This window comes from Nicotiana tomentosiformis, chromosome 6 (assembly GCF_000390325.3).
Source record: "Nicotiana tomentosiformis chromosome 6, ASM39032v3, whole genome shotgun sequence".
Classification (NCBI taxonomy): Eukaryota; Viridiplantae; Streptophyta; class Magnoliopsida; order Solanales; family Solanaceae; genus Nicotiana; species Nicotiana tomentosiformis.
The window spans coordinates 137,631,977-137,653,027 of record NC_090817.1 but is presented as its reverse complement, the minus strand read 5'-3'; the positions used below and the strand labels follow the sequence as shown (position 1 = coordinate 137,653,027).

The 21,051-nt window shown below is 39.5% G+C and overlaps 2 protein-coding genes across 2 annotated transcripts; one reads left to right on the top strand and one right to left on the bottom strand.

Annotated features, from left to right (window-relative positions):
• The first annotated feature begins 13,393 nt into the window (after nucleotides 1-13,393).
• LOC138894838 (uncharacterized) lies at nucleotides 13,394-13,900 on the top strand. The gene has a single exon (XM_070179568.1). The coding sequence runs from the start codon at nucleotides 13,394-13,396 to the stop codon at nucleotides 13,898-13,900; it is 507 nt and encodes a 168-aa protein (XP_070035669.1).
• Nucleotides 13,901-15,944: 2,044 nt separating this feature from the next.
• On the bottom strand, nucleotides 15,945-17,644 carry LOC117273918 (serine/threonine-protein phosphatase 7 long form homolog). Its single transcript, XM_033653120.2, has 4 exons — nucleotides 17,120-17,644; nucleotides 16,799-16,984; nucleotides 16,402-16,720; nucleotides 15,945-16,189 (listed from the first exon to the last, which is right to left on the bottom strand). Exons 1-4 carry the CDS (start codon nucleotides 17,642-17,644, stop codon nucleotides 15,945-15,947), a joined length of 1,275 nt encoding a protein of 424 aa, XP_033509011.2.
• Between the last annotated feature and the right edge of the window lie 3,407 nt (nucleotides 17,645-21,051).

Sequence of the window (21,051 nt, the reverse complement as noted above, 5' to 3'; positions counted from 1 at the left end):
TGAAGTTAAAGCCATTGCCTCCACATCTCAGGTATGAATTCCCTGGCCCTTGTTCTACATTACCGGTTATTCTTTCCTCTTGTTTGACTAACGTGCAGGTAAACTCCACATTGGCGGTGCTACAAAATAGAAAGAAAGCTATCATATAGACATTAGCAGATATTCGGGGAATAAGCCCCGCCTTTTGCATGCACAAGATTATTTTGGAGGAAGATGCCAAACCCTCTGTTGAACATCAAAGAAGACTAAATGAAGCAATGCAAGAGGTGGTGAAGAAGGAGATCATAAAGTGGTTGGATACCGTGGTTGTTTACCCCATTTCCGATAGCTCGTGGACCTCTCCGGTGCAATGTGTCCCAAAGAAGGGGGCATGACTATTATCAATAATGATAAGAACGAGTTGATTCCTATAAGAATGGTGACCGGGCGGAGAGTGTGTATGGACTATCGCAAGCTCAACAAAGTCACAAGGAAAGATCATTTCCCACTTCCATTCCTTGATCAAATGCTTGATAGGATGACCGGTCATGCTTTCTATTGTTTCCTTGATGGATATTCCAGCTACAACCAAATTCGTATTGCTTCGGAGGACCAAGAGAAAACTACCTTCACATGTCCCTATGGTACTTTTGCATTCTCGCGAATGCCATTTGGGTTATGCAATGGACCGACGATTTTTCAACGGTGTATGATGGCTATCTTCACCGACACGGTGGAGGATTTTCTTGAGGTCTTCATAGATGATTTTTATATGGTTGGGAATTCCTTTGATGATTGCTTGAAAACTTGGATAAGGTCTTGGCAAGATGTAAGGAGACAAACTTGGTGCTCAATTAGGAGAAGTGTCACTTCATGGTCGAGGAAGGAATTGTCCTTGGCCACAAAATTTCAAAGAATGGTATTGAGGTCAACAAGGCCAAAATAGAGGTGATTTCTAAACTCCCACCCCTACATCCGTGAAGGGAGTGAGGAGCTTCTTGGGTCATGCGGGGTTCTATCGTCGTTTCATCAAGGATTTTTCCAAAGCGGTGAACCCCTTGTGTAAGCTTTTGGAGAAGGATACCAAATTCCATTTCAACGAGGATTGCATGAAGGCATTCAAATTTCTCAAGTTCAAATTGACTACTACTCCTATTATCACCGCACCAGATTGGAGCTTGCCTTTTGAGCTCATGTGTGACGCAAGTGATGTGGCGGTCGGAGTAGTTTTGGGCAACGTATCAACAAAATCTTCCACCCGGTCTACTAGGCTAGTAAGACCATGAACGATGCCCAAGTCAATTACACGGTGACCGAAAAAGAGCTCCTTGCTATTATCTTTGCTATGGAGAAGTTCCGCCCGTACTTGATGGGTACAAAGGTAATTGTCCATACCGATCATGCGATGCTTTGGTACTTAATGAGCAAAAAGGATTCAAAGGCGAGGTTAATTCGATGGGTGCTTTTATTGCAAGAGTTCGATCTCGAAATCCAAGACCGCAAAGGCAGCGAAAACCAAGTGGCGGACCACTTGTTTCGCTTGGAGGAGTAAGGGAGACCACATGACGGCCTTGAGATTAATGACTCCTTCCCCAACGAGCAACTTCTAGCCATTTCAATGACCGAGATGCCATGCTTCACCGACTTAGCAAATTATCTTGTGAGTGGTATTGCACCAAATGAGTTCTCTTCAAACCAAAGGAAGAAGCTCAAACGGGATTGCCTTGACTATTATTGGGATGAACCGTGTCTCTTCCGAATTTGTATCGATGGTGTGATTCGACGATATGTGCCGGAGGAAGAACAAGTGAAAATTCTTGAGGCTTGCCACTCTTCACCATATGGTGGTCACCATGGTGGAGCGAGGATGGAGGCGAAAGTGTTGAGTTGTAGATTCTATTGGCCTACTCTCTACAAGAACGCAAGTGATTTAGTCAAGCATTGTGATGAATGTTAAAGGACCGGTGGGATTTCTAAGAAAAATAAGATGCCCCTCACCACCATCTTTGAAATTGACATTTTTGGTGTGTGGGGGATTTATTTCATGGGACCATCCGTTAGCTCTTGTGGGAACACCTACATTTTGGTAGTTGTGGACTATGTGTCAAAGTGGGTTGCCGCCATTGCTCTACCCAACAACGAAGCTCGAAGTGTGGTGGCATTTTTGAAAAGAACATCTTTACAAGATTTGGTACTCCAAGGGACATTATAAATGATGGGGGATCACACTTTTGCAACAAAGTTTTTGATACCTTACTCACCAAGTACGGTGTCACTCACAAAGTCACGGCCCCCTATCATCCTTAAGCAAGCGGACAAGTGGAAGTCTTCAACCGGGAGATCAAGAGTATTTTGTCAAAGACCGTGAATGCCAACCGGACGGATTGGTCGAAGAAACTTGATGATAATCTATAGGCTTAAAGGATGACTTACAAAACACCGATTCGGATGTCTCCATACCGGTTAGTGTTCGGGAAATCTTGTCACCTTCTAGTGGAACTTGAGCACAAGGCTATGCGGGTATTGAAGAAGCTTAATCTTGAGTGGGATATCGCCGCTAACCTGAGGGTGGCACAATTGAATGAGCTTGATGAATTCCGGTACCATGCATATATAAGTTATTCATTATAGAAGGAGAAGATGAAGTACCTCCATGACAAGTACATCCGAAACAAGGAGTTCAAAGAAGATGATCTTGTGTTATTGTTCAATTTCAGTTACGGATGTTTTCGGGAAAGTGGAAGTCTAAGTGGAGTGGTCTGTTTGAGGTTGCGAAGATGACACCCTTTGGTGCATTAGACTTGAAGAATAAAAATGATGAAGTGTTTAGAGTCAATGGTCACCGGGTGAAGTATTATCTTGGAAAAGTTGATGATGGCCACGTTGTGGCATTAATTCATTTCAAGTGATTGATGGTAATCTGCGTCGTGCCGCGACGTTAAATCATACGCTTCTTGGGAGGCGACCCATGTTTTTTTTATTCTTATTTTTCTTCTTTTTAGATAGGTTTTATTTTGTGCTAACTGATTTTGAAGTGAATTTGTAGGAACTGTGATCGAAAAAATAGCCAAGTGTTGTAGGAAAAGAAAGAACAAAAGGAAAACACAAAAAGAAAGTGAATAAATTGAAGAGTTGAAGGGATTCAAAGAAAAGCAAAAGTACAAAGCATGGAGAAAACAAAGAAGGAGAAAATGAATATCATGACTAAGAAAGAGTGATGTCAAGTCTCTCTAGTTCCCTTAAGGAAAACGAAAATGACTCAACAAGTCGGCAAAGCATGAGCCAAAAAGAGAAAATAGAGTGCTTAAGGAAAGATAAACCCGTTATATTCCAAGTGAGATGAGCTAACGGAGATTATAGGAGGAGGAGTTTGGGATCCATAACGACCTACATGAAAGTGCGATCCTTGATGAGTAAAGTCAACTCTTGATGTTCAAGTATCACATTAGAGCTATTTGTGCTTTAACCTTAAAAATATTGCCTTGTTGATGATTCATGAGTGTGTGGGTAATTGTTAGTCCCAATTGATGTATGTTTTATTCACCTTAGCTTAGCTGGAATAGCTCTTTTCTTGTGGAGGTAAGAATTACCTTATTTGCTTGAGGACAAGTAAAAGCTTAAGTTTGGGGGAGTTGATAAGTGGGAATTTTGACTACTTATTTGCGCCTTTTGACTTTCGTTTTAGTTCAAAAATGCTTCAAGGTATTTCCGAAAACTGATGAAATATGCTTACTTGCAGGAGTATTGGAAAATGAGCCAAAGTGATGAAATTCAACTCAAGAAGGAGTGATTTTGAACAAGGACAAAAATCAAGCAAAAAGGGCTAAAGTGCGGACCGCAAAATTTTGTCTGTGGTAGCAGAACAAGAAGCAAATTCAACAGAGCTTCAGTGTAAAGTGCGGACTGCAAAATAATTGTGTGGCAGCAGAAGTCAAAGTTCAGAGAGTGTCAAATTCAAGCCCAATAAGAACTGCGGACCGCACTATAATTGTGCGGCCGCATAAATCAAATGTGCGGCCGCACCCAGAATTATGCGGACTGCAAAACTCAAGAGATATGACCGCAATCCAGAATTGTGCGACTGCAGAATCCACTCCTGTCAAGAGTTGAAGAAAAGTGCGGATCGCACACAGAATTGTGCAGTCGCAGAACCTTCTAAAGGGCAATTTTGTCCTAAAATTTCAGCTTTGTATAAATAGACTACTTTCACGAAATTAGGTCAAGTTTTTAAATATCTGAAAGTTGTTAGCCGTTTTACTTTACTGTTTTAGGAAACTTTATCATAGCTTGTCAATTTTATATTGGATTTTTATCTTTATCATTAAATATGAGTTTAATCATCTTTTCTTTTTCATTTTCTTCATCACCCACTATGAGTAGCTAAATTTCTAGCTAGGGCTGTGACCCAACTCTAGTGTGGGTATCTAATGGATGTTTGATTTAGGGATTATTTGTGGTTGGGTGTGTAATATTTAGCCTAGTTCTTGCTATAATTGTAGAATTAATGATTGCAAATATTGATTCAAGCCTATTTGACCTAGTCTCTACTTGAGAAAGAGAGATTTAGTCTAGGAAAACTTGGATAACAAGAAATTTGGGATGAACTCAAGAAATTGATAGTCATAATTAAAGGGTTGAATCTAGAGATAGTAAAACCCGACTTGAGCATCTATCAACTGTTTTGTGCATTACCCATTTGGACTTGAGAAAGCCAATTGGGTAAAACCACTCTATTACCAAGAGGTATTGAGTGGGCAATTGCGTGTTGATTGCTATTATACACCCCGACCAACAAAACCCGCTCTAAAGCCCACAACCCATTAGGCAAACAGCTAGGTGGAAGTCACAGCCCTAGATCTTTTACATACTTGAAAAACAACACCAAAAATATTTTTCTCTAGCTTTATATTTGCAAACCGTAGCATAATTTAGAAGTAGAATCAAAACACGGTTTGTGGAAGTACATCTTAGACACTTTACGCGCTTAGTCCGAATATATACCTAATCCCATCTACGCTCCCTGTGGATTCGATTCCGACTCCTAGTTGGGTATTATTATTGTAATCGACCACTTCACAACCCCAAACTGAGGTGTGCTTTGGGCGAGATCACTCGCCTAGAACCGCTTCTGCGACCCTCTTGGCCACTTCTGCGGCTCCGCACCTACGGTCAAAACCTCGCAGGCATGGTTATACCAGATGTGCTGCCACAAAATATTTCATAAGGCTAAATTCTCACTCCGATTTAATCCGAATCAAACGCGAGGCCCCCGGGACCTATCCAAACACACCAACGCATCCCAATACATGACATGGACTTAGTCGAAGCCTCAAATCACGCCAAACAGCATCAAAACTACGGATTAACGATCAAAGCCCTTCTTTAAACTTTCAAACCTTTAAACTTTGACAAACACGTTTGATTCATATCAAAATATTCCGGAATGACGCCAAACTTTGCGCACAAGTCACAAATCATGATACAAACATATTCCAAGACTCCGAATCCCAAATGGACATCGATAATACCAAAGCACACTCCAAACCAAACTTAGGAAATCCTTAAACTTTCAAAATGTTAACTTTCCATAATAAACGTCGAAATGCTCCCTGGTAATCCGATACTCAACCCGAACACACGCCCAAGTACGAAATCATCATACGAACCTATTGGAACCTTCAAATCCCGATTCCGAGGCCGTTTACTCAAAAGTCAAATCTTAGATAATTCTTCCAACTTAAAGCTTCCGAAATTAGAATTTTCTTTCCAAATCGACTCCGAACTTCCCTAAATTCAATCCCGACCACACGTACAAGTCACAATACCTTAAGTGAAGCTAATCAAAGTCTTAAATCGCTAAACTACATGCTAGAGATCAAAATAATCGATCGGGTCGTTACAGCCTGAGTATATCGAAAGTGTCTCTCAAATAGTCGATGTGATCTTCATTCCTTTTGGACTTGACCAGCATGGCGTCTACATAGACTTCCATCGTCTTAACAAGTTGGTCCTTGAACATCCTCGTCACCTACCTTTGGTAAGTTTCCTCTTTAACCCGAAGGGCATAATCCTGTAGTAGTACGTCCCTTGATGGGTGATGAAGGTGGTTTTCTCCTTATCATCTTCTTCCATGAGGATTTTATTATAACCTAAATAAGCATCCAAGAAACTCAATAGTTCGTGCCCGACTGTTGCATCGATGAGTTGGTCGATGTGGGGTAATGGGAACGAATCCTTTGGGCATGCTTTATTTAAATCTATGAAATTCACGCACATCTGCCATTTCACATTCTTCTTCTTAACCATGACCACGTTGGCGACCCATTGGGGGTACTTTGACTCCCTGATGGAGCCAGTATCCAACAGCTTTTACACCTCTTTACGTACCGTGCCATTGACTGTGGAGTTAAACTTAAGCCTGACCAGTCTTACTGGGGATGGAATGGGTCAACATTCAGTTTGTGTGTGGCGATTTCCTTTGGGATATCCGGCATGTCTGCATGGCTGAAAGAAAATAAATTTACGTTAGTAGTTAAGAATTGACAGAATTTACCTGGTTTTCGAAGTTTGCAGTCGATGTAAGCTTTCTTGTTGTGGTCGTTGAGATCTAATTGACGGGGTCAAGGTCTTCTGTGGTTGATCCTGCAGCTTCGACCATATCAGGATCTCTAATGACGTCCTCGCTATCGTTACATATCGACCTCGACACTATTGATTGCTATGCCTCTTTTTCTTTGTCCTCCATATGTTGAGTGACTGTGCTATCTAGGGCGATGCGGTAACATTCCTAGGATGTGCATTGTTCTCCGCATATGCTGAATATTCCCCATGGAGTCGGGAACTTGATGACCTGATATAAGCTGGAAGGGATGGCCTCATGGTGTGTATCCATGGTCACCCTATTATGGTGTTGTACGCTATGTCTTGGTCCATGATGTGGAACGTGGTTTCCAGAGTGACACCACCAGCCAGAACGGGAAGTGTGATTTCACCATATGTTTGCTCGATTACATTGTTAAATCTAGTTAGCATGATGCAACGTGACACTATCTTGTCTTCGAGTTTCATTTGTGAAAGTACTCGAGGATGGATAATGCACGCGCCGTTCCCATCGTCTACCATAATACATCTCACATCGATATCTAAAATTCGTAAAGTAATAACAAGGGAGTCATATTGAGGGAAAGACAAACTGTGGGTATCCGACTTATCGAAGATGATACTCTCTTCAAATTCGTCATACCGTTCGCGAGTGATTGGCCGTTTGAGCTTGTGGGTTATGGTAAACTTCACGCTGTTGATGGAAGCTTCGTCTCCACCACCGATGATCATATGAATGGTGCGCGTAGGTGGGGGAATTTTTCATTGGTCCTTGATGTTGTTCATGTCCTCTGGCAAAGTTGATCCTTCCCCGTTCGCTCAACAACTCTTTGAGGTGTCCTTGTCGTAACATGTTTATGACCTCCTGAGTTAGAGCGATGTAGTCTTCAGTTTTATGACCCTGTTCTTGGTGAAACTCGCAGAGGGCGTTCGACTTCCTGGTACTCGGATCTGACCTCATCTTTTGTGTCCATTTATCCTTTGGTCCGAGCTTCTCCGGGGCATATACTATCTCTGCAAGTGATACATAAAAGTTGTGAGCGGATAATAAATGGGGCATACCTCTTTCGTTTCGGTGAGTCCCTGTATTTGATCTAGGCGGGCCTTCTTCGTGGCGGGAGGAGGGTGCAACGACCGCTCTAACATACGGTTGATGTTGTTCCCTGTTGGTCGTGGAGCTGCGAGGTCTCTTATGTTATCATCTCTTCGATCTTTTCTGGGTTCGGTCTGTACCGAGGTCAGTCGATGAGTTGGTCCATTGAGGTCATCTTCATCTGCTTGGACCTCGGCACAATATGCGTTGTGTATTTCATCCCAAGTGGTTATAGGGTACTTCATCACTTGACTTAATAGCTTTGTAGTCGCCCTCGAACCATCCCTGCTCAGCCTGTTCTGGAAGGCTACGACCGCCATCTCTTCTGACACGTTCGACAAGGTCATCCTTACTCGGTTGAACAGGGCGAGAAAGTCCCTCATTCCCTCTCCCGGAGACTGTTTAATAGCTAATATGTCGTTCACTCTCACCTCGGCCTTCTTGGCCCTAGCATGGGCCATTACGAACTTGTCGGCCATATGTTCAAAAGTTTCAGTAGAATGCGCACGTAGTTGCGAATACCATGTTAATGCTCCTCATGTGAGGGTTTCACCGAATTGTTTCAACAAAATGGAAGATACTTGTTCCTTGGCGAGGTTATTACCTTTCACGGCGGTGACGTAGTGAGTCACACGATCTTCAGGGTCGGTCGTGCCATCATATATAATGAGGTAAGGCAGCATTTAAAGGTTTTTGGTATGACATGTGGGGCGTCGTCATCACTATAAGGCTGCTCGACGAATCAGCCGATATCTCTCTTCGGTAAAAGCTTAGGGGCACCTGGTATCTTATCGACCCTTTCTTGGTGTTCCCTCATATGGTCCCAAAGTGCTCTGTTCTCATTCTCCATTTCCTCCATCCTTTTTAGAATGGTTGCGAGAGTGTCGTCGCCTGCACTATTAACGACATTGTGAGTAATACCTATCGTGGGAGGAGTAGGGAGTTGGTTGTATAACGCAAGTTCTTGCGTTTTCTGTGGCCGTGTCCCAGGCGGGCTTGTTGAGGACGCTGGTTAGCGTGTCGGTTAGCCATGCTTCGAGGAGCTTTTTTTACAGCTGGGGACATCTCCTCCCCCACAGATGTGGAGGCTCCCTTGCCAAGAGACTTTGTGATGCTGCAATGATGAGGCGGTGACCCATCCGCCTAGGGGAGGCATTAGGCGTTGCGCCTTCATCTGCCGTTTCACAGCTTTCGTTTATGATGTTCATAAGGTTAGTTGGGAGGTCATTGATTATTCTCGCCCTTTCTTTTCGGTTGCGTGCGGTGTTAGGATTTTGTACGTACAAAGAAAGGAGATCTTGTTTTTTGCTCTTTTTTTTTTTTTTTTTTTTACGTTAGAGGCTCGTGTTGGCTGTAGATCTAGAAGAAACTAAAAGCTTAACTAAGAAATCCCACAGATGTCGCCAAATTGTTTGACGAAAAGTGTAACTTTTGGTTAAAACAGTTTAATTTATATAATAATGGGTTGAACTTAGTTAATAATAATATATCTAGATGTTATTTCCAAAAGGTGACTAATGTTGGTAAAATATGGTGGGGGATTGACAACAATATGCATTAACTACTCTAAAAAGTATGAGCAATAATGTAGCAATAACTAGCAATAAATAACAATAAATGACATTTGAGTAAATAGAAGGAATGATTCTCCCAATAAAGTCTGAACCAGTTGATTATCCCTCCTGACAATGATGAGTGACAGACAAATTCTAGAATGTTCGAATTATTCTCGGATCTGAAGGAAGGATGTGGGATACTTCGAGCCAGGATCTAGATGAAAATGTAGTGTTTGTATCTTTGTAAGAGAGAGAAAGAATCTCAATCAAAAGTCTGTTCTTGTCAAATGAATGTCACGTGCCTTACACTATTGTTTCCTTTTCTATTTATATGAGATATTTTTTTAGCAAACCATAATAGTACAAGTGTAGAGAATATCCACTAAAGTATTTACTTTAATTTCCTATTCCGAAAACTAGCCGTTACAACTTTGCCAACAATGCTCGACCTCAACCCTTGTTGACATCTCGGTCACGAACCTCGCTGCTTCTTGGTCGATCTCGACTGATCACGGCTTGAAAATTCTTCATTTGGCGTTATTTTGTTTTAAATATTGTAAGGCAGATTTTGACAACGCTGAGTGTTTTCAAAGAGGAGTTGGTCAAACTAATCATTGTACTTAAGTCGGCTTAGTGTTAAATATGACATGTCAATTCATAAGACAGCTCTATTATGAAAATGTCAATTTATGGTTCGTCTTTGATACAAAGTCTTGGGCGGTACCAAACCTTTATTATTCTGTTCATGATGTAATTGCGCACTCCATTTTGATCCAGAAATAGGCTACCCATCCGAAATTGAAAAAGAAAAACCAAATTTGGAAAAATTAACTACAAAAAAAAAGAATAATAAGAAGCTTTCATTATAAATCAAGTCCACATGAATAGAAATATCTTACTATATAGTATTGCCGTCGAACCTATACTGTATCTCTAGGATCAAACTTTTTTTTGTATATGTGAAAGATAAATAAATAGGTATAAAGATGGGATCTTTATCCAAATAGTATTATATTTATTGTTTACTTTTTCTAGTTATATACTTAGATTTACATTGATTATATACAACTATACACATACAATATATAAATTATGCATATATTATACCTTCATCGATTATTTTTAGTTTAAGCAGTTGGGTGGACGGCTATTTGGGTTAATTCTTCTATAAAAAAAGAGAAATGTTCATTACGATTACATGCTGATTTTTTTTTGGAAAATCCTCGAAGAAACCCGCAGCCGTTACTCTTTGGGTGAGCAATGGGTAACTTGCTCATTGTGCAATAGATCGCAAACTACACAGTAAATGCAAAATGCAAGACAAGCTTGGTGTCACGAATTCTGACGGCTGCCAGTGAAGGGAATCGATCACAGGTTTTCATACGGAAATCATTCGTCCAACCTTTGCGGGTATGTCGGAAAGATAGTTGAAACATTAAACTAATGGCTCTGATAGTATATTTACTGTTCTTTAAGTTTACATATTCTTATGCAACTTGATAAGCAAAGTGCAAACTGTTGAAGATTGGAAATTGCACAGTTTTTTTGAGAGGGACGATCGATCTTAACAAATGAAGCAGACAAAGGACAAGGAAATTTTGGACTAATAAGGAACAGCAAGGGAGAGGACGAAGTCGCCATCCATGGAAATATCAAATATGGTTGGAAGGTCACATATTCTACATATGTCCTTTCACTCCATAGTAGCTCTACAGTGTGCTTAAAACCAAATGGACAAGGACACAATACCCGTAAATTAAGGCAAAGGACTTTGAAAAACATATTATTTGCAAAAATAGTGCAGACATTGTTACAGTTCGGTGTCACATTTTGTTACACTTCTTTGGATTTATATACTATGCACTGCCAATACAATATATAATGTAATATATATATTTGATTATGGTGTTGGCTATTCCACCAATTATCTATATAACTTGGTAATTAATTTGCGATCTTATATTATACTAAATTAAATGTATATATAATTCATATAACTTAAACCTAACTTATTGATGTTCAGGGGCGCGAGAGCCACAATAGTAGTTATATATAGGTTCGGCAAAACCTAATAATTTTAATTTAAACTCAGTATTTGTATTAAGGAATTTACTTAATATATATAAATAATGTATTCAAAATATATAAGAAAAAAAATTATTTAAAATTCTAAATTCGATACGGGTTGATGTGACTCTTGCAACTATTGTTTCACACCAATTGCCGGTATTTAGTTTACTGTTTTACTCACTAATTACTGGCAGTGAATTCGCTCAGACAAAAGATATACTTATATAGCTTGTGTACAGATGCCTATCACTATTGGCTAGACAATATTCTGGGGAGGTGACCTAATAGTCCGGAACCAAAATGTGGTTCTTTTAAACTCAAAAAATTAAAATGTGTGGAAAAAAACATAGAGACCAAAATATATATAATGTCCTTTTAAAGGGCGCTATATATAAAACGTCTTTCCTTACCGCGCTATACATATTATGTGGGCTCACCAATAATTCTTTTGTGCTTAAATGACATAACAATAATTCAATTGGGTATAACACCCTTATTTAAAGCGCTATACCTAAAAACATTATAACCCCAAATTGATTTTTGCATTATTTAAAGAGGTTAAGGATTTTCTAAAAATTCATTAACAAATATTCTCAAGTCTTCTGAAATATTTCTTCGTTAAATTGTTTTGCATTTTGTTATAATATCTGAAGAGCGAATAATAAGGGTTTCATTATATTGGGGGGGGAGGGGGGCAGTGAGGTTGTGGTGGCGAATAACTCAGTAACCTATAGTTTATCTCCACAGTGTCATGTTAAGTTTCCACTTACAATGGAGTACGATACATTGGTATCGTTGTTATGTAAAAAAATAAGTGTGAACAAATGTTCGGTGAACCTTAAAGTAACCAGAAGATATCCGTATTATGTCACTCCGCAAGGGGTTGCTTGTTGTGCTGAGTTTAACATCGAGGATGATGAAATTCTGAGATATTTTTTGAGGATTCCGGATGAATACCGAAAATTTCTTATGATAAAAATATTGAAAATATACGTCAAGGTTGAAGACGTTCACAATAATGAGGTTGCGCAAAGCAGGGATATCCCTCAGTCATCGGGTGGTTATTTTGGAGCAGTTTTAACCGAACAGGTTCCGACTGAAAGAGTTTGGCCTGATCTAAACTTATCTCTACAGGCGAATAAAGAGCGAAAAAATAATTTCTCTCCTAGTTTACATAATCCACAAGACGAGTGGTAAACTTCAATTGTCCTTTGTATTACGATGTTTATTTTTGATTTATTGAATTTGTATTAACACTCATATATTCTACAAGGGGTACCGGCCAGATATGAATTTTACAAGTTACGAACCAACGCCCGGTTGGAATATACCTAGTTTTGGTGTGTTGGATCATGGTGGTCCATCCGAGAGTCATCACCAACAGGATAATGTCCATCATGGGATGTCAACACATTACGATTTGTAAGTGAAGTGATATAGCTATATGTAAAGTATTTATCAATTTGAATAACTCATTATTTTGTTGGTTGTGCAGTGAAAACGAGCATCCTGAAGGTCTTGTCCTTATTCAATTGCCTGAAGACGACATAATTAATCGGGATCTGGCAGATGCACTGAGTCAGAAAGAAGAATAGTGATTATGACAACAATGCTGATGAGTCTGGAGATGACACACCCTTCCCTGATGAGGGTGATGATGAGGAGGAGGAAGAGAATGCTGGATCTGATTTGACGAGGGAGCATGCTCTACCCCCCTGTTAGACCAAGAGTGTACGAGTTCCACGTACCGTTCCATTCAAGGGAGATTCCCTACCATGATCATTTACCAAATATGCCGGATATGGATGCCCTCACAAGGGATATTGACGAAATTCGGGCAGCAATATGGGATGAATCTAGAGCAACGGTGCTGTCAAAGGGCATGCTTTTTCCCGATAAAGCGCGCCTAACCAGGGCGGTGCTAATGTACAGCATAAAAGAGTGTCGTGAGATCACGGTACGCGAGTCATCTCCAAATATATACAAGGTAGTCTGCCGTAGATGGTTTACGGATTGTAATTGGATGCTGCGGTTGAGGAAGAAGAAAATAAATATGTGAGTTGTGGGTAAATGCATTGGCACCCACAATTATGAAATGGACACATTCAGTGGGAATCATTTTAACTTGAATGCTGACTTGATTTCTCTTGTCTTGATTCCACACATTAAAGCGTCCATAAGGTACAAGATCAAAGAGTGTATAATATCCATCCACCAGGAATGTGGGTGCACCATTACCAAAAGAAAAGCATTTCTCGGGTGCAAAGGTGCGTTTGAAATTATTTATGGTAACTGGGATAAGTCCTTTGCATCTCTACCTAGGTACATGACTGCATTGCAACACTTTAACCCTGAGACTGTTGTTGAATGGAAGCTTGAGCGGAATCCGGGAATACAAGAACATATATTCAAATATGTATTCTGGGCATTTAAACCAGCAATTGATGGTTTTCTGCATTGCCGGCCGGTAATATCCATAGACGGCACTCATGTCTATAGAAAGTATGATATTAAGTTGTTGATCGCCGTTGCAGTAGATGCTAATGGGAGTATATTTCCCTTAGTTTTTGCTATTTGTGCCAATGAAAACCAAGAGACGTGAACACTATTTTTGAACCACATGAAAGAGCACACTATCAAACATCGTTCAGGTATTTGTCTAATATCTGATCGGCATGGTGATATTTTAAGTTCTGTACAGAATTTGCGTGCATCGCAGGAATCATATGCCTACCACCATTACTATGTGAAGCACCTGAAGGCCAATTTCCAGAAGGCATATCCCAACAAGGATTTGCATGATTTAATATGGATGGCTGCAACAGATCACCAAGAGTGTAAATTCAGGAGGCGCATGGATTCTGTTAGGCAGGAAGACGAGGGAGCCTATCGTTGTTTGATGCAACATGAGCTTGACAAGTGGACTTTGCATGCGGATGGTGGCAGAAGATGGGGAATTCTGAATACAAATGTGTCAGAGTCTTTCAACGGGTTATTAAAGTCTGCACGTGGATTATCTGTCACTGCCATAGTGCGGATGTCATTCAAGCAGATGGCAGAGAGGTAACGTTGATAGGGTTAGAGGTGCATCGTCATTGATGGAAAGGGGTGTTGAATTTATGCCAATACCAATGAAAAGATTTGAGAAATACAAGCGGCGAGCACATTGGCATTCATATTTACAGTATTGCAATGAGGGAAATATTTTTGAAGTTCGCACCGCTATCCATCAAAACCGAGGGAATAATACACACACCGTAAATGAAGCCAGAAGGTTATGCTCTTGTGGAAAAAGGTCCATCTACCACATGCCGTGCTCACATGCCATCAAGTGCTTTCAACATACAGGTTTAGGGGCAACCAACTACGTTGATAAAAAATATAGTGTTGCTGCATACTTAAACACCTATAATGGGCAGTTGCAGCCAGTGGGTGCTGAGCATTATTGGCCGCCGGAACCATTTAAAATGGTGTGTAACAAGGACTATGTACGTCAACGACAAGTAGAAAAAAGAATGCGTACACAGAACTAAATGGATGCTAGTGATACCGTTTATGCGCGCAAATATGGCATATGCTCGCAAAGGACACTACCGTCGTAAATGTCCTTCAGATGGTTTGGGTGGCGGTGGTAATCCAGCTCCTAGTGGAAGTTCATCTAATGTGCCCAACTATCAAGGATACACGTAGTGTTTTGTTTCCGTAATGTGGTTGTAATAAGTGTATGTACTTGTTTATCTTGCAGAATGTATGAAATAAAATTATGTTTCCATTGCTGTTAAATCTTATTGATATTTAATATTAATACTTCAGTACAACAATCTAACATAAACCCATTTAAAAAAATAATAATTGTCTTGTCGACCTAGAAAGCTGCTCGCCTGCAAAAATTATCTTCTGGAAAAGTTGTATTGTATCAGAAAGAATCTTTAACACGCGAATCATAGTGCGGTGAAATACTACGTTATGTGTGTTGTCTTGCCTATAAATAACTAGCGTAATTTAGTTATTATCTGCACTTAACCAAAATAAATAGCAAAACCTTCCATAAATTTTTTATTTTTCTTGCATCAACAAATGTCTGGACGCAATGATCAACCAAGGTGCTATTGTGGAAAACGTGTGATTTTGAAGGCATGTTGGTCAGATGTTAATGTTGGGCGCAGACACTGGATATGTCAACAATTATTTGGACGCAATGATGAAAATCAATATATATTTGAGGAATGGTATGATGAACCCATTAACTAGGAATACTACAAATCATGTTTGCAGTATATTTGGAATATGAACGATGAATACCAACGCCAGATCTCTGAAATGCAACGAGAAATTGTGGCAGTACAGGAGAAACTAAAAGAGGCGGAAGAAGAAAAAAATAAGCTGGAAGAGAAATTTAAGTAGTTGGAGCATAGAATAATAGGCGGTAGTTACTAAACAAACACATGTGTGTGTTGAGTGTAGTAATTTATCTTTATGTTTTCCGTGTCATGTATTTTCATTAGTTGTACTGATATAAATAATAGTAATACAAACAAACATGCGCCTGTGAAAGATCCTCAGCATCCCTTGATGATGAGCCATAACTCAGTCGGCGCCCACTATCCACATCTTATGTCGGACGATCATCGGCGACGGTCGATGGGTCAGGAAAATACTGATCCCACTCCTGTCGCGTAATGGCCGTGCCCGCGATCAATAATGGAGCTGCCACGTCGACCACGTTTCGGCTCTACTGGTGACCCACGATGGTACTGCTCTGGCGCCACATACTTAGCCTCGTATCCTAATCGCTCATCATCTCGAGCTCGCCTCAATGTCCGGGAAGCCAGATCGATAACCTGCCGTCCATACTCGTGCAAAGCGGTTGCTCCCTCGCTGGTAGTCCCAACTAGTGGAACAGATGTAGGCCAATATCATGCACAACATGTAAAATATAAATTACGGAATGCTAGGTTACCGTTATAAGTAAGTATACCAAATAACATACCAGTGCCTCGCGCCTCCTAGCGTATGGAACGTACCGACCTCCAGCGCGATAAACGGGATTCCCAACGAAAAGTCAGGTAACGCTGCGGTACCAGCCCATATACTCATGCTCACCATCCGTACGGTCAGGTGGAGGGGGTGGCGGAATCAGGTCATGCCGCTGGTCCCAAATATCGATCTGCTCCTCTAGCCATGCCACATATGTCTGGTCAACCCTGAAATGATCATCCCGCCGGTAATGTGTCATATGCCAAATAGGCGGTGGCGGTACAAGCTGCGGGTGACCAAACTGGCGAAGCACTCGCTCGGTGGCATGATGCTCGACAATATCGAGATACATCAACGAGATGAAAGAGCTCCACATAATTCGGTCGTTCGAGCAATAATCAGGCAAACCAGCTATTAGCTCGTCGTTGAATGGCCTCCAAATGAACTATTAAGTAAAAACAGGAAACGTGAGTATACACAACACATATAAAGCCATGCCAAGTAAACTTAGGTATACATTTACCTGTGCGCCCTCCAGTAAATCCAATAAATTTCTGCAATAGGGGAGATTATGTCGAGTCTCGTACTCCAGTCCATATCCTCGCCTATCAACCCACATCTTAGCTAAAGGGAGAAACAAAGGTGGTGCATCCGGAGCTAAGAGTGGTAGAGGTAGCTGCAACTGCAAGAACCGCTCCCAGGCCCAAACCTAATATACAACGTGGACGTAAAATTTAAGTTATAGTTTTACTAGGTATGTTATAATGAAGAGAGTATTCGACTATGTTTTCACCTGCAGCAGCGGCACAAATCCTGCAACGTCTCACTGGGTGCCCATGCTCGCCCGGCACATCTTCCTGTACAAATAACCAAGAAGAGCAGCACCCCAACTGTAATGATGTAAATCATCTAGCCGCTCAAGATGATGAAGAAATCTCAAGCTAACTAGGTTCCCCGAAGTGTTCGGGAACAAAACCCCTCCAAACATAAGCAACAACAGCAACCTCGTATACCGGTGAATATGAAGCTCCGGTATATCATCTATGATATCAGCGTGCATCGCCTCCAAATGCTGCTGGACGGGCGTCAACTGCAGACGACATACCCTAATCAATGCAATCTCATCCGGTGGCTGGAAACCGGTGAGCCGCTGCAGCATCTCTAGGTACTGTAAACCCATATACTCTCTAATGGCATTCGACAAAGCAACATGGTGTCCATCAACGAGCAGCCCATATAGGACCTCCACGTCCTGAAGCGTGATAGTGGCCTCGCCAATGGACAAATGGAATGTGTGTGTCTCCGGTCGCCACCGCTCTATCAGGGTCGTGATCAACAACCAATCCAGCTGCAACCGGCCGATCTCCATAATCCTATAAAAACCCGTATCCTGGAGGCGTCTGACTATGCGGGGATGGAGAGGATGGTCCCTAATACAGTCTCACATATCGTCTACTCTCCTGGCGCGGAACGTCTGGGCCAGTAACAGTCCCTCCCATATGTAGGACGACCTATGCTCACCATGTCGCAACAGTAGCTCTAGCGTGGTAGGTCCGGGATGCAAAGGCGGAACCTCCATGTCGGCTACTGTAAATTGAACAATATTAATTATATTATTTTACTTTAATATGTTAATTTTATTATTTTACATGTTAGTTTTATTATTTTATATGTTTGTTTGTTACTCACTTATTTTTTACTATAATAAAATTATATAATTAATTTTCATAATTATACAAGATTTAATTATTAAATATTCACATATGGGTTCCGAGCTCAATATTTGGGGCCCAGTACCACCAAGGTATCCTGAATCTTTGTGTTCATGATGAGAAAATTTTTCCGATTTATCACTCAATAGGTCTGTTATTTTAAATGTTAGTTTAATATTGTATATGTTAGTTTTATTAATTTATATGTTAGTTTTATTATTTTATATGTTAGTTTTATTATTATATATTTTTATTTATGACTCACTTATTTTTTTACTATAATAAAATTATATAATTAATTTTTATAATTATACAAGATTTAATTATTAAATATTCATATATGAGTTCCGGACTCGATATTTGAGGCCTAGTAGCACCAAGGTATCCTGAATTTTTGTGTTCATGATGAGAAAAGTTTCCCAATTTATCACTCAATAGGTCTGTTATTTTAAATGATTAATTTCAATAACTACAAGGATACTACGCTAAAGGGCACTACATTTTACTATGCTAAAGGGCACTATATTACAAATACGAGCACTACATTAGGCCACAAGATACCACTACAGGGAACTAAACTAACAATTTATCTATTTTACTAGTCTTTTAGCAAATAAATAATCTAAAGCGGATAATAACAATAAATTAATTTAATAAAAAACAATCATGAAAATACATATACCACAGTAAAAAGTAACTAATTAATATTTTTTTTAACAACTAATAACAATTTCTTTATTTTACTAATTTTTTTTAGCGCACTAATACTATAGTCCGGATAAAAAATAACAAATTAGTTAAATCGCAAAACAATCACAAAATAACATAGAGCATATTAAAAATAACTAATAGGCATTTTTTATACGAGTTTTAATAAAAACTAAGTCGGAATACCTCGATTTAAGGTTTTTGAAAAGTTAAAAATTTGGTGATTTGGAGCCCAAACGAGCAACCCACTACTAGAATACGCCTTAGCAAGGATGTGGGACAGAGAATTTATACTTTTTGTGGGAACGGTGGGCTCCACTCGAGCTTTTTTGCTGAAAATTGGGGGGGGGGGAGGGGGTGGGGGCGTTTTTTTTTTTTTTTAGGGGGGAGAGTGGGTTTCTGGTTTGGTGGGGAAGGGAAGGGGACAGGGTTTAATGTGGGTATAGTGCCTTTTATTAAGACAGTATAGTATAGCGTCTTAATAAAATGCGCTATATTTTCCCGCTCTTTTCACGTTCAACTATAGCGCCTTTTAAAAAGGCGCTATACCTTAAAGGGCAAACAACTGTTAAGGTATAGCGCCCTTTAAAAGGCGTTATATATATATATATATATATATATATATATATATATATATATATATATATATATATATATATATATATATATATATATATTTTGATCACTATATTTTTTTTCCACACATTTTAGTTCTTTGAGTCCAAAAGAACTACATTTTGGTTCCGGACTTGGTGAAATAATATATACTATTGCATGTGTATTAATAGGAGGAGGTACATGCTACCCCATTTAATAGGTGCAAGACATCAAGTCTTCAATAAGTCATAAATGAAATTATGGAGTCTTGAAAACTTATTAGAAATAGTTAAGTGTCAATCGCTAAATTAATTCAACGAATAATGCGTGTCAAATATAACTTGTTAGATCATAACTAGAATGATCAATTCCTTTGATCATGTATAGTCTTTGTTTTGGACTGTTCGATTATCATCCGTATTGGTTAATGTCAGTAATCAGTTATTAATTGTTGCAAATAATAACATATATTTTCTTGAAAAGAAAAGTATAGTCAGTTATTACACTCATAATTATCTGGCAGAGAGCTATATATACCACGACATATTATGTGTAACATGTAATATATGATTAGGTTAAAGTATATATGGTATATATAATGCTGAAGATATAAGTTTTATTTTTGTTGCATCTGCCAAACATTAATTTTGAGGAAATTGTGCACACCATAAGTAACATGAATATAGTGTGAAAACTACAAATTGATCCTTTATAAAATCTACTAGTGATTTGTGATAGGAGCAAATGCTCACATGCACGGGGAATTGGTGGGGGCTCCCAAATTATTAGGCCTTTCTGGTAATTGTCCACATCACCCCTCTCCCCACAGTTCCCTATCTATTTGAAAATTTACATATATATGTGCACTGAAAGTCAAGTTCATTTTTACCTTATCATTATATTTTTACTTATTATAACAATTTACTTTTTTATTTTCTAAATTATCAAATTAAACTTATTATAGAAAGTCACATATTGAGCCTGAAAACCATTTTAACTAGTGTGGCCTAGCGGTCAATAAAATGATTAGAAATAGATATCTTAGTAAATAGTTGAGATTCATGCAACTTGACGCATACACTATCTTTATAAAAAGATTATACAATGTTAAACATAACGTAACTTCCGATATGTGAAACAGTAAGATGTACAACCTATACAATATGTACACACAAAGAGGCAAAGAGGCAGATATATTGCCTTGTTTGTCACAAAAGCCGGGGGCGGAGGTAGTGTATCGATTGCGGATTCGAACCCAATAGCTTTTATTTATATTTTGTTTTATATTAGAAAATTTATTAAATATGTATAAATATTTAATTGCGAATTCAACAACTAAATGAGTTATATAGTTTGGCAGCAAATTGAGAACCTATAAAATAGGGTGTGGTGTGCATTCTGATACATCTCAATCCTTTGAGATCTGGGAAGATATTGTGAGACTATTGAGTTGGGTCCTCTCGTCTCCTCTCTTTCTTTCCATTTCTTGTGAGTTGTGGACTTGTGTGTAAATGCCGAAAACTGGTAGTCATTTTCGATAAGCCAACAACTTTTGATGTTGGCCCCTTAAGGTCTAGTCGGTTGGAGTGAAGACATCCTCTTCAATGAGGGGTCCTCTCTATTATAATGGTAGCTACTTTGGCCCCAACTTACACTTGTCCAACAGAAGCATTTAGGCTTATGTAGCAATCAAATGTACTGGAAAAATCAAACCTTACTGTCCACTTGGTTGCCTGGGCGAAGTAAGTGCGTAGGGTGC

Bases quoted from the DNA above. Each gene is read 5' to 3' on its own strand.
- LOC117273918 (XM_033653120.2), bottom strand. From the start codon at position 17,644: ATGGAGATCGGCCGGTTGCAGCTGGATTGGTTGTTGATCACGACCCTG. The intron at 16,721-16,798 runs GTAAATGTATAC...TTTACTTAATAG, and splicing joins ATTTACTGGAGGGCGCACAG to TTCATTTGGAGGCCATTCAA. The intron at 16,190-16,401 runs GTGAGCATGAGT...CTGTTCCACTAG, and splicing joins TCCACCTGACCGTACGGATG to TTGGGACTACCAGCGAGGGA.
- LOC138894838 (XM_070179568.1), top strand. From the start codon at position 13,394: ATGGACACATTCAGTGGGAATCATTTTAACTTGAATGCTGACTTGATT.